This window comes from Melospiza georgiana, chromosome 2 (assembly GCF_028018845.1).
Source record: "Melospiza georgiana isolate bMelGeo1 chromosome 2, bMelGeo1.pri, whole genome shotgun sequence".
NCBI classification, from domain to species: domain Eukaryota; kingdom Metazoa; phylum Chordata; class Aves; order Passeriformes; family Passerellidae; genus Melospiza; species Melospiza georgiana.
The window spans coordinates 80,223,473-80,237,511 of NC_080431.1; the positions used below are offsets into that span (position 1 = coordinate 80,223,473).

At 47.7% G+C, this 14,039-nt stretch overlaps 1 protein-coding gene across 3 annotated transcripts; it reads right to left on the reverse strand.

Annotated features, from left to right (window-relative positions):
- Positions 1-1,873: 1,873 nt before the first annotated feature.
- On the reverse strand, positions 1,874-13,508 carry PEX5 (peroxisomal biogenesis factor 5). 3 transcript variants are annotated; one of them, XM_058018466.1, is made up of 16 exons: positions 13,485-13,508; positions 13,011-13,213; positions 12,592-12,627; positions 12,267-12,399; positions 11,436-11,570; positions 10,310-10,415; positions 9,038-9,128; positions 8,555-8,671; positions 8,097-8,189; positions 7,812-7,931; positions 7,057-7,200; positions 4,862-4,932; positions 4,487-4,702; positions 4,210-4,375; positions 3,786-3,943; positions 1,874-2,986 (listed from the first exon to the last, which is right to left on the reverse strand). In XM_058018466.1, exons 2-16 carry the CDS (start codon positions 13,158-13,160, stop codon positions 2,785-2,787), a joined length of 1,938 nt encoding a protein of 645 aa, XP_057874449.1. In that variant the 5' UTR covers positions 13,161-13,213; positions 13,485-13,508; the 3' UTR covers positions 1,874-2,784. The 3 variants fall into 3 exon arrangements, with proteins under 3 accessions (XP_057874449.1, XP_057874452.1, XP_057874450.1); XM_058018469.1 differs by lacking the exons at positions 8,555-8,671; positions 13,485-13,508 and having other exon boundaries at positions 13,011-13,278; XM_058018467.1 differs by lacking the exons at positions 8,097-8,189; positions 13,485-13,508 and having other exon boundaries at positions 13,011-13,278.
- Positions 13,509-14,039: the final 531 nt, after the last annotated feature.

Below are 14,039 nucleotides of genomic sequence, written 5' to 3' on the forward strand. Positions count from 1 at the left end.
AAGAATGGAAGCTCATGAGGAGCACTGTGGCTAGAGGTATAAGGACCTGAAAGCACATTTTCATTTTCTGGCTGGCTGGGTGGTAAAGCCATCACCAAGAGATTCTATGACTTCTTGGGTTCTTAAGCAGCAAATAAATACAACGCTGAAGGAAGAAATACAGCAGAAACATATTAAGAAATATGAGTGGAAAAGCATATGCTGAACTACCCTCTTTGATCACTCACTTATGGCTCTGTGAAAGGTTAGTGTCCTGTAAGCCCAAGAATTTGGTAAAGGTCATGCTGGGATCTCTTACAAATTTTCAGTGGTGATAACCCTGACACCGTTCTGAGCATTGGGAGAAGTGAAAAAATTGGACTGCACCATCATTTATAAGGTCTTCAACTCCCCAATCTAGCATTAGGGTTAGGCCTGTTGTGAGCAGGAGGTTGGATTAGGGACATGCAAATATCCCTCACTGCCTTTACATTAATCCAAAATGTTTGGTACCAGCTACCCACCCCTGCTGTACAACTGAGCTTGGTAACAGAAAACATGGATGTGGCCGGAAATGCAAACAAAATGATGCACACAGAGCGTTAGCACAAGCTGGGTTTGGACACCAGAGACAGGGCAGCAGAGCACTGACAAAAATGGTGCATGGAACCAGAATGCAGGTCCAGTGAGCCAGCTGGTGTTCACTGCATCAACAGCCCACTTCCAAAGGCAGCTCTCAACAGGACAGGCACACAGGACCTGGAGAAAGGCAGCTCAATCTTCACTCAGCCCTGGGGAGACTAAACAGGGACTCTGCTTAGGTGAAGGTTCAGCCTCAGCAAAAGGTAGAGCAGCAATGCTGTGAAATAATTTAGCAGGGACAGGGGGAAGAAAGTGAGAACAATTTCCAGGGAAAGTGAACAAATGGTAACAGCCAAACTACCAGCAGGGACAGGGGGAAATGTGGGATAGGGAAGGACACCAACACAAAGTCAAGAGTTTAAGTGATATTGCAAGGGAAACTGAGGCAACTAGGAAACCTAGGAGAGGAGAAGCACTAAGAAAATCTGAGGATGAGAACAAGGAAAAGCCAAGGAATGGTAATGGGAAAATGAACAGAGAGGAATGTGGTGCACCAAAGAGGCAAAGGGAACCAGCGGTGAGAGCAACAGCAGAGAGAAGTGGGGAAGGGAGAACAACTAGACAGCAAGTGAGGCACAACATAGGCATTGTTTTTTCTTTCACCAAGGAAAGAACCTGACAGAGAACTGAAATAAGTAAAAACCAAACCACATTGCTGGCCAGCAGTGTGGGCAAGCAGGACACAGAAGTAGCATTTCCCTTCCTTTCAGACAGCAAAAGCAGCAGGTTGTTTTGCACGCACTACAGCAGTCTCAGAACAGGGCACGTAGGTCTCAGTGCCACAGGGCTGGATGGGAGATACAGGGAAAAATAAAGCTCAGAAAATACACAGCAAATACTAATCTCTGCACACACTTTCTGCTCCAGCAGAGAGAGAGAAACAAGCCTGTGAGGTTGAGGTATGAAGAAACAGGTCCCTGATGGAACAGGAAGGAGCAGTCCTTCCTATTTAAGCCCCCAGCCTTGACTACTGCAGCAGTCAGATTCCTTAAACTGGTGATAAAATGTAACACAATTTCCCTCTCTGCAGAGAGGAAAGAGAGGGCCAGAATGTGGGAAAAAAAAACTGCATCACTGACCTCTAAATCTGAGCAAGAAAAGAGTTTTTGGCACAGAGAGGCTCTTCTGCTGGCTCACTGAACTGAAGCCTGGGGCTACAGCAAAAAGAGGTCCTTTAAGCTTCATCTGTATGTGAGCTATCAATAAACCAAAACCTGGGTTAAAAGGGGAGAGAGAAACAGAGAGTCTAATCTATCTTTTGAAAAGTAGTGGGCTTATACCTTTATTATACAAAATATTTTACAATTAAAAAACATTTTCCCCAATAGAATCATATACAGATATTTATAATTAACAAGATTCAGTTACACACAAGATGGAGACTTTCGCACAAAGGAAAACAATGACAGATGAGCAAGAGAAAATTAAGACTTCACCCCTTTCCCCACCATATTTTGGGACAGGTTACATTTCAGACTTTCATTCCTATCACCTTCTCTCAAGCCTGAACTCTGGGATCTCCCCTTACCCTGGCAGGGTAAGGGCCTCCACCCATGTCCCCAGCATCAGTACAATATGCTTGTCTTAAAAGGTTCAGGAAGAGACACTGAGAAAGTGGCATCTGGCTGTACCATGAGGTTACCAGTGGCCAGAAAAGGGGACTACTGCCCCAGTTTTCCCTAGCAACCCACATATACACACATGCAAGCACATACATGGGGAAGCATGCTCAAACCCCACAACTTTTCACCCTTTTGGGTGAAACAGCAGTCCCATCCCTCCAAAGCAGCCTGAACTTGAGATACACCCTTGCAGGCAGTCTGCAGAACGGCTCTCACAGCCAAGCTGAGCACTACTGCAAATGCAGTCTGGCAAGAGGGCAGGATGCTGCTGTCTTCCCCACTCTGATCATCTGTGAAGCAGCAGTGTCAGTCGTCATGGAGGTGATAATGTGAACCGTTTAGAAATGCTCAGGCCACAACAGACAGGCTGGAGAAGTTGCACACTTCACCAGGGGGGTACTTAAAAATAAACAGTGGCCAATGATCTGCCCTACCAGGGCAAAGATGTGTGTGAACCCTTGGGAACATTTTCTTTTCTCCCTAAGAAAGGTCATTGCTGGGCTCGGCAACTGCTGCACTCGCAGGGGAGCCCATCCCAGAGTCACTGCTGGAGGCCAAATGCTTTCAGCAGCGCGGGCAGGTCACGGGCATCAGCTGCCCCATAGAGGTCACTCTGCCCCAGCATGGAGAGGGCCATGCGCAGGGTGCTCCAGATGTTGTCAGACATGGCTCCTTGCTGCCCCCGCGGACCTCGGCTCTTCTGCTGCATGTGCAAAGCCTCCAGGAAGTGCTCCACAGCCTCACTGCCAACAGGAGAACATTCACATGCTCAGTGGAAAAGATGAACCATCTCACACTCCCTTCCCCATTTATTTCTAAAGTATTTCCCCTCCAAAACAGTTTCCTCCTCTTCCCAGATCCTACCCCACTCCAGAACCAGAGGTCCCCCTCTTTTTCCCCCCAGAAGAATCAGGAGGTCAGATGGCCTCTACTCCAGCTGTAACTGCATGACACTTGGATCTCTGGGCAGAGTCCAAACACTCACTCTGCTCTCCTGTTGTAGGAATGTGCCCCCTATTGACAGAGTGACCAAATTATTCTTTGTCTGCTTGAAAGGAAAAAAGCCCAGAAGTTTCTCTCCTCAATTTGGTAAAAAGACATCTCATAGGATCTTTGGGACTTCACCTCAGACCTGGGGCTGCCAACTGGACAGCGGCCAAAAGGTCCTGCCTAGGTAATTCACTAGAAAAAGAACAAAGGAAGTAATTGTTTTTGTGGAGTGTTTTAGCAAGAACAAGAACTTATTGCCCCTGGCTCAGGTTTTTCTCTGAAAAAGCTTTGTTATTTTGCCTTTCATTAAAAAATTTTCTGTTTCCAACACTACCTCAGAAGCCATCCTGCTAATTTTATACCATTGTGGGCAGCAGAGCTATCTCATGTGTGACTGGTTCTCTGAGAGCTCATGAGACCCGGCTCAAGGAGAAACCTATCCCCCTGTGCCAAGAGAAGGCTGCAGGCAGTGTGGCCCTGCCCTCACAATCTAGGGCAGTCTGTGTCCTCCAGACACACAGGTCACAGCAGAGGTGCCCATCCTGTGCTCACCGGTGGGCCCCTAAGTTGATGCAGCTGATGCCCAGGTTGTAGCGAGAGCGGATATATCCCGGCTGGAGCTCCAGGGCCCGACGATACGCGGCCACTGCTTCCTCACTCCGATTCCCATTGGCCAGGGTGGCACCCAGCTTGTTCCACAAAAGGTGATCCTGGAGGAATGGGCACAGAGAAAGGGCTGAGATGAACTGGATCTCCTAAAGCTCCAAGACAACCAACCACTCCTTCCCCATATGTCTGTCATATTCCTCCACTCCAAATATGCACCTCTTGTACATGCAGCACCTCCACCCAAACCTTCACCCATAAACCTCCAAGTGCCTCCAGCATCCCCAGTCTGCCCCTCAGCACCTCCACCCAAACCTTCACCCATAAACCTCCAAGTGCCTCCGGCACCCCCAGTCTGCCCCTTTCTTACATTAGGGCGCACGCTGAGTGCAGCACTGAAGCAATCCACAGCCTTCTCGTACTCGCCACTGAGGTTGAAAAGGACACCCAGGCCACACTGGACATCAGGATCCACAGTGGAGGGGTTGCTGCGCACAGCTGCTAAGAACAGCTCCTTCACCTCCATGAACAGCGAGCTGGAAAAGCACAGAACAGGGTATTGGTGTGCTGCAGAGAGAGTCGGCCTCAGGCTGCTCGCTCTGCTCCTGCCTGGACCAGTCTGAGCCCAATCAGTAACCATAACTCACTCAGAGAGCAGAGAACTCAGGACACGCTTGGAAGGCCCCAGGTTTGTCCCCGAGACACTCTCCTCTGGTTCCTTGTTCAGCAGGTGGGCATAGTCCGGTTTATGGCGCAGCCAGTCCCGCAGGGTCTCACACGCCTGCTTCTGAAGGGACTCATTGGTGAAGCTCACTGCTAAAGCCATAAGTGCTGTCAGGTTCCCAGGCTGCAGCTCCAGGCACCTGCAGGGCAAAGAAAGTGAATGCAGCATTAAATCAGGAGACAGCCAGACACAGGAGGTGAAACAATCAAGACACAGCATCCTGTGACAGCCATGTGGTCCTCGTGGCACTACACACCCAACAAGAAGCCACACTCAGCAGCTCTGCAGCAACACTCACTGTCTGAGAGCGCTGATCGCCAAAAGCTCCTGTTCATTCTCTGCTTGGGTGGTTCCCAGATATTGCCAGGCCTGGGGAAGACATAGATGTACAAAGTTAGACTTCCAGAGGAAAAACATCAGTCAATAAACCACTAACACAGAGATTAAATCCAGTATATTATCCTGCACAGTTTTAGAGTGAGATCAAATAGACCAAAGTATACACATTAGCCACAGGTGTAAGTTCCTCTCAAAAGATAGACAGATGTCATGGCACATAAGTCCTCAAAGACAGTAAAATTGGCATTGTTATAGTGAACAGAAGTGAATGTCTACCTGGAAATCTATCATAAAGCAACTGTTGGTAGTTTTACACTTTTAGATCACAGAATCTCCACTTTTAACTTCTAACTGTGGTCAAACTGCAGAGGAAGGAGGAAAATGCAGATCTCCTATTTCCCAAGAACAAAATGGCATAGCAGCAGTGCTAATAATAAGGAGACCCCCGAGGCAGGCAGCTGTATGTACTTGTGCAGTGGTCCACTAGTAAGTAGTAACCTTGGAGAGTTGACTTTCAGACCTGAAAGTAGAAGCACTGTTAATTTTACTGAATTTCCAAACATCATGACACCAGTACATGAAAATGACTTCCACCTCCAAGCAGCTGATATAAGGAATATTTAACTAGGCACTAAATCTAAAGTATCTGTTCACTTTATGTTGATAGCCACACACCTGGTCCAAAACAGGCTAGAGCTGGGGACTGTCAGCATGATGTACCTGCTTTTTGAAAGTAAGTCACAAAATGAGGTATCCACTGCCTCAAGGAAGGAAATTGCTTCATTAGCAAAGACACAGAAGCCCTGCAGAAGGCAATCTACACCTCCGAATCTCTCATGCCTCACCATACATAGCTAGCTACAATTCAAGCAGAGCTGACCAGCAACAACTGCAGTGTTCTGCCAGCAGAAGAGCTGATGAGATTCAAGGTAAAGTTGTGACTTGGACCAAAGCAAACGTGACATCTCCTTCAGAGCAATTGTTCATGTCTATTTGATCACTGTACCATTTGTGAAGTCTTGGCTTCTCCTGTACATTCTGCAGTCACAGCAGAAGAATTCAGAATGTTTTTAATACAGCTAGCCAGAATTGGCCCGAGATTCCTTCCCTGAAGAATTCAGAATGTTTCCAATGCAGCTAGTCAGAAATGGCCAAGATTTCTTCCCCTAAGGTTTCAATTACCTCTCCATCATGCTCAGCCTGCAGCCCACACTGTCTATGAGAAAAAAGCAACAGTTCTAGAAGAGTATTAACACCTTTTGACCACTTTAAAGCTAAAACAAAATCTTCAAACCTTCAAACCCCTGCTTACTTTTCACCTATTACCAGTACCCTAGAAAGTTAGATGGCCATTCTTAGAAGCCAAGAACCTCTGTTCCAAAATGTCACTCATATTTAACTCTCAGGGTAATCAAATTATGTATGTCCAGTCATATATAATTAGCAGGGCTTGAACAAGACATGCTGAAAATTTAACAGCCCTGGATCCTTGAGGCAGGCACTCCAGAAAGGCACCACATTAGTGTATTTGCATTCTTCCTGAGAATATCCATGTTCTCTACCCCTGGAAAAAGGCACACAGGCTATTCCATTTCTCAATTCATCCTGCAGAAGCTGAAGTGATTTATGGAAAAAAGTGTTCACTTAACAAGGAGCTGGAACTCTTGTCTTCAGAGTAAAAATCCTTCTTTGGCCCACAACTTCAATTAAGACTGTTGAAAACACCCAATCTTTTTGGGTCACATCTTTTCCTAGCACCTAGATGAAAGACTTAGAGTCTAATGAGATTCTCAGAATTAGATTTTAATACAGATACAGAAAGCACTAATCCACCATAAGCTCCTCCAAACTTACAATGCCAATAAAGACTTTCATAGAAGCAACTTGAGAGATGAGAACTCCTTGCCTTGGCTCCATGCACAGTCTCATGCACTCCAAAGATTTTACACAGCTCTGAGCCAGACGACTTTGTGCTTCCTGTAACTAACCTTAAGTTGAAAACCTCCTCCCTCAGAGGCTCCCTGAGGATTCACACAGATCAGCTACAAGCCCAGGGCCTCAGAAAAAGAGGTGTTTTCACACACCCTGCACAAGTCCTAACACTGCAGGGACAGCTGTCCTGACAGCTCAGCCTGTTATCTCGGTGCCACTCACCTCCATATGATCTGGCTTCTGTTGCACTGCAGCCTCAAAGAGCAGCACAGCATTGGGGAGGTCACCTTGCTCCAAGCGCTTCCGACCCTCTTCAAATGCATCCGGGTGATCCCTCATGGGATTGTCTTCCTCAAACTGGTAACCCTAGCAGGACAGACGGACACACAGCTAGGAGATAGGCTTATGGAGAAGAGCACTCTCTACAGCACAGCTCAGTCCAGTCTTGCTGCATCAGGAACACTCTAAGACGCAGACCAGCCAGCACCTTATCCTTATTGCTAATTTGTAGCATATCAGAGAACAAGGGTGGTTCCTCCTGCCTGTTCTGTGCTGGAAAAATCCCCCAAACCAAACCAGGAGTAAGTTGATAGAGAAACAAAAGTATTTAGTATGTATTTATAAGATACATAAATTTAGTATGTATCTTATTAGCTTGGAGGGGAATGGGGCCAGATGGGGGCAGGGATGGGGCCAGGGGACACAACACTTGAACTCATTGCAAAGAATCCCTCTATTCACTGGTATTTGGTGCTGGACAAGAACCAGATAGCATTTGCAGACAAGCCCAAGTGAAAACAGTTTTTAACCCGTAGATGATCTGGGACAAGGGTGTAAGTGACAGCAAAGCATCAGTGTGAGAACAAATCCCAGCAGCATTTGGAGTCTGTGGAGCTCAGAGCGAAGCAGATGCACTGCCAGTCTCCCCAGGGCAGCCCACCACAGTGCTAGGGCTGAGAGACCCTGTTCTCCCCTACCTTGTCGTATGATGAGGAGTTGAGGTCTTCATATTCAGAGAGCCAAGGGTGAGCCTCTGCATCTCTCTTGGCCATCTCCTCACATTCTGCCTGGAGTTTGTCCCAGAACTCCACATCTGACTGAAGGGAGAACAAAGTGTGACTGGAGTAAACTCACATCTATAGACATGCCAGAGAACTCCCTCCTGGATGTTTCCAGCCCTCCTCAGAGCATGCAAAGGAGAGAGGTAACCCTACCATGGGCTCTCAGTTGGCACCCCAGCCCTCCTTCTCAGCCAGCTTTACCTCCACAGCAGCCTTTGCCTGCTCAAATTCCGTATCAAGAGTTGACATGTTCCCAGATCGCGCAAATTGATCCACCCAGGCATCGGATGCCCCCTGGGAGTTTGGAAACAGAAACACACCTTTCTTTTTAGAATTTGGCAACCTCAGGGCACATCCCAAAACAGCAGGAGGGTCTGTAGTGACCCTTCCTCCCCATCAGTAAAAACTGATGGCCTATGAAGTGGAAACGAATTCATCTGAATCTCCTCTTCCTCACAGATGCTGTGGGAGATGAGAAAACTCAAACTGTCCAGATACATTCTCATCTTCTGGCTAGACTCTGCTAAGAGCCCAACAGCCCCTCCCTTGTCTCCCTCAGCACTGCTGAGAGCTGGACTTGCCATTTTCCTTTGCTCCCAGACTGTGCACTGTGGCAAAATGCTTTCTTCCTTCAGAGCATACAGGCCTGGGGGTCCTACCTGCTGCTGCATAAACTCAGCTGCCCATTGCTCTGCCTGATCTTGGTCTCTGTGGGTCACCTGATTAGCTTCGATCGATACCCTCCCATCTCCGATCTGGCGGACAAACTTTAGGAACTGCGGCAGAGAAATGAAACAAGGGTGGAGCTGGGCAGATGCTGTGCCCACAAGCCCTCAGCCCATGCCCCCCTCCTTCACTAAGAGGGCTTCTCTCTGCAGAGCGAGCACAAAAGGCCCAGAAAGGTGGGAAGGACCAGACTTCACAAGAGTGGAGATGGATAACATCTAAAGTGGATTGTAGAGCTCAACTCGCAGGAATCAGGGAAGAAATATAAACATGGGACACTAGGAGGCTTTACTCCTTCACTATCTTCAGCCATCTCAATTCCCCACACCCTTTATTCACAGTAATATAATTACTACTAATTACCTAATTACTAATTCACAGCAATAATTAATCTCAGCCCCAGTCAGATTTCTCACCTCAGTATTCTTGAGTTTCGGATCATCCACTTTGGAGAGGAAATCAGTAACAGTTTTCTTAAGATCATCCTCAGGTTGGTATTCCTCATACCTGTGTTCCAAGGCAATAAAAGGGAAAGAGATAGTCTGATACCAGGCAATAGCAAACTCTTTCACTAACAAGAGTCTACACAATGGGGCAGACAACAGAGTTGAAGGATACAACCCCTCCTCAAAGATTCTGGGCTTCTCCTAAGTGATTCACTACCATTATCCATCCGTAAAAGTTCAAAATACTACTAGTCACTGGGCAGTGACTAACACAAACAGCAGCAGAATTAAACAATTACAGAGTCAGCACAGTTCTGCAGAGCAGTCTGGATTCCTTGCCAAGCTCACATGCCATCAGACATTGCAAGTTTTAGCACTACCAGAAACAAGGTCATATATCCAGGAACAAACAAAGTAGGTCATGCCCACTGAAGAGGAAAACAGTGCCTTGGAAAAGCATCAGCTCTGCAGAGAATCGAGGGCTTACAGCAATGACACAAGTCAATATGTCTTGTCTGGCTTACAGCAGGATAGGACCACTTTGAAGTGGTACCACTACCTCCAAATCTTGGGGAAGTTTTGGAACTGGTGGCAGTAACTCAGGGATGTCCATTATTCGCAGAAAGTTATCAGAGAAGCCAAGAGCCAGGTGCAACGAGAGTCCAAATATACAAAATTTTTGTAAGGAAAGATCTTAGAGGCTCAAATTGCTTGTGTGTTTGTTTTGCTTCTTTAACTGAAAAACTTGATTGTACCCAACAGGTACCTACAAAGGGACGATTCATCTTTAACCTACCACAAAAAAAACACATTAAATTAATATGCAGAAGGCTGAACCCATAAATATGTCAGGGAAAGGCTGGAAGTGGTTTGTCAGATAGGAAGAATTACATGATGAAAGTTTACAACTAGTACAATCAAAAAGCATTTGATGCAGGAAAAAAAGTTCCTGAACTCAGTCCTGAAGTTACTTTAAGGAGCTTTGCATCAGGCATGAGATAATTTAGCCTACATGATCAATGTGTCTTCCTGGAACTAGAGAACAGAAAAGCTACACTCTTATTAAAAATTTCAGTTTGCAAGCACTGTTTCTGCCTTTCTCTGACACCAAAGGCCTGAGAACACCAGTCTAAGTTAAATGACTCAAAAGCATTCAGGCCACAGCAGATATCTATCACCTTTCCAAGCTTCACCCACCCAAGTGCCTAGCAGCAACAGCTCGCCTTGAGAAGTCAGACTCACCATTTATCTGCCAAAGACTGATCTTCTGACTCCCCAAGCCACAGCTTCTCCTCTGACTGCTCTAGGTATTCTTCTGCCCACTTGGCAGGAGACACAGACAGTGGATCTGCAAAGGAAGAATGGGGAGAAAATTAAGACAGGCAGACTAGCACACCTTTGTTTATGTTTGCTTCTTCTACCTTTGTTTATGCTGATTTAAAAATCAAGCCTTTGGTTCAGACAGTGAATTAATACAGATGCCACTGTGGTGATGATAAATGTGTGATTTTCTACTTTAATATCACAACTTATTAATCTGCTCCCTGTGGGATACTATGTAGGTCAAGAAAATTAGCATTGCATTACAAGTCTCTGTCAAAAGCACAGCCTACAAGCACTAGGTTTTCATCAGAACTTTCTCAAAGACCTTTGTAACTCTAATTTATATTTTCAGAAATGTAAAGAGTGAAGGTCAAAGAGTGGAACTACCCAGCTTTCTACAGTGGCCACTCCTGGAAAATAGCATATACTTGTTTCTTTTCCATAATTTCCAGATTAGGGCATGTGTGGTAACAGGACTCTATTCCAGAGCCAGATCTATACTCAACACAGGATGGCTTTTCAAATAAAGCTTAACCTTTGGGCCAGAAACACTCACTTTGCACATTTCCAGACTGTAACATCCCTTCAGCTTCATACAACTGACAAAAAATATTTGACCAAAGCACAGTAAAGAGAATTTACCTTTGTACCAAAGGCAAATTTAGCCTTACAAGAGGGAATTAGAAAACATGTAATTAAGAAGCAGTACAAGGCCATCTCCAACTTGCATCAGTTAAATCATCACTTTTAAAAAAGCAGTTTTGAACAGCACGCTTCTCCAAAATTCCCTAAGTAACCTAAGCTAACAGCAAAAGACCCTTGCATCTAAATAAAAGCTTCCACACCTCATTGCTCATAATTTGACTTAACCATAACACCATCACAAAGCAGCTTTCCTATCCCCCACCCCATTAGGGCTGCTACAGGAAACGCTGCCTGCTGGGCCCAAAGCAATACTCCAGTTTCACAGTCAGGAGCTCTTCCCTTCACACAGGCATGTGACTGGACATCACCTTGACAGTAACTCCAAAAAAGGACACTTCACCTGTCACTTCAGCAATGAACTCCTGTGACCAGTCAGCCTCGTTGTAATCTGAAGAGACATCGCCAGCATTATCTGCTGCAGCCAAGAATTCCTGGGTCCAGTTTTCAGACAGCGCCAAGGCTGCCACACCTGGAGCTACATGAAGGGAAAAAAACCAGAAGTGAGGACTGGAGCACTCAAAGGCATCATTTATGTGTTCTAGGCTAGCCCTAATCACCTCTGATCTCTCTCTTTGTTAGAATAAAATCACAGAAATATTTCACTTGGAAGGAGTCTCTGGAGGTTGTTAGAGTTCTCACAGCAGATTAACATGAAAGTTAGAGATGAGGTTGTTCAAGGCATTTATGAGGTAACTTCTGAATTTGTCCATGGCTGCCAATTCCCCAGCCTCCCTAGATACCTGTTCCAGTACTGAACTGCCTCCTCCAAGGGAAGAAATGTTTCCACACACCTAGTCAGTTCCCCTTTCCACAAATTGTGTCCATTACCCCTTGTCCTTCTCCTGACTATTGCTGTGAAGATCCCGACCACGGCTGCTGAAGATAGCAACAAAACACTCCACCCCCTGCCCCCCAGACTCCACTTCCCCAGGTTAAAATGTCCAGGCCCCTCAGCCTTTCCTCTTACAACATGGATTCCTGTCCCTTGAGTACTTTATCGATCCCCAGTGAACTTGTTCCAGCAGATCAGTGTACTGGGAAGCCCAAATCCAGAAACAATAGCCCAGATACAATCTCAGAAAAGATCAGTAGATAGGAACCACCCAGCTAGGAGCCTAGCCATAAACATCAAGATCTTTTCCAGCTCTCCACCTACTTCAGCTCCCCTCACCTCGCTGAGGGGCCTGTCGGAAGCTTGACTGTTCAATCTCTTGCATCTCAGCCAAGAGGTCATCCATCTTGAAGGTCTGGGGTGCACGGGACAGCAAAGGGGCATTCTGACCTTGCAGAAACTCTCCAACCAGCTGCCAAAGACAGAGATGGATTGCAAACGTTGCACAGAAGATGAACAGGCAGAGCCAGGGAGTGTGAGAAAAGGGCTTGTCAGAAAAAAATATTAGCATCAGGTAAGGGGTAAAATAACAAACAGTGAGGACAAGAAAAGCTTAAAGAAGATTAATCTAAAGCTACAAGGAGACCAATAAATCTGTTCTTACCTCATCTTCAGTGGCTACTCCCAATGGTTTGGATACCTGCAGGGAATAGTGGGCAATTGTGTCAACATTGATCCCATGCCCCTCTCTACATAGACAGTGTGACCCAATTAGATTGTATCTTCCTCTTCCTTGAGCTTAGCCTGTCAACATTTTTCTTGCGCTAGCTGCCAGCCAAGGGAGCAGCAACACTTTGAGGGATCCTGTCCAACCCCCTCCCACTACTGTCTGGCTTAGGGCCTGTGACAGCAAGGCACACAGCTCACCACAGCCGCCAACATCCCCTGAGCGCCCACAAACGTGCCCTCACCCCACAGCCCTGCTTCGGGTGACCCCTGGGCCTTTTCCCCAAGAAACCACCACACGACACCGGCTGCACCGAGAGCCCCCAGAGCCAGCCCGGCGAGCAGCCCGATACTCACGGCCGCGGCTTCGGGCGTCCCGGGGGGCCAGGCCAGCGGGCCCTGCAGTCCTTCCTGCCGCAGGGCCTTGTCCTGGGTGAAGTGTCCCGCCAGCTTCATCAGGGGGTTGGAGCCCCCGCACTCCGGCTCCACCAGCTCCCTCATGGCCATGGCGCCGGGCACGGAGGGAGAGAGGCTCGGCGCCGAACCCGCCGCGCCTGCACCTGGCACCGGGGCGGCACAGACAGCGGGTGAGCGCCGAGCGGAGCGACTGCCTGACCCCGACCCGGCTGCCACCCGCCAGCGCCGCCTCCCCCGCGGGCCCGGCCCGGCAGAGCACGGACACCCGCCCGCCCGCCCGCCGGGACAGCAAGGCCGCGGCCCCCGGCCCGAGCCCTGAGCCCCGCGCCCCCGGCCGCGCCCGTCCCCCGTCCCCCGGCGCGCTCCGCCCGGCGCCGCCCGGAGGGGCCGCGGGGCTCCCCCGCCGCTCCGTACCTGGGGCCGCCGGGGCGCGCTGGGCTGGCGCGGCGGGGCGGGGCCAGCCTTAAAGGGACAGGCGCCGGAGCGCCTTAAAGGGACTGAGCGCCAGGGTCACCCGGGTCACCGCCCGCCCGCCCGGGTACCGCCCGCTCCGGAACCCGTCCGCCCGGTGGGTCCCCCCGCCGCGCACCGCTCCCGCAGCTCCGGAGCCGGCTGCCGAGGGGTGTGCCCGTCTGCCGGCCGTGAAACCGTGTGTACATGTATATGGTGTGTTTTATACACATCCCATTGTATCTGCAAATATACATAAATACGTATATAAGTGCATATATATATATAGTCAATGTATATGGTATGTGTGAAAAATGCAAATATACATAAACATATATATGTGCATATATATATGCATTAATATATATATATATATATAGTCAATGTGTACAGTATGTGTGAAAAATGTGTATTTTATGATTGGCTTTTCGCAAATATTGAAATTAATATTACATGTGTTATGTTAGAAAGTTATGCTGTATTAATTCTCTTAAGAAGTGTGTTAAATATAGTTTTAGG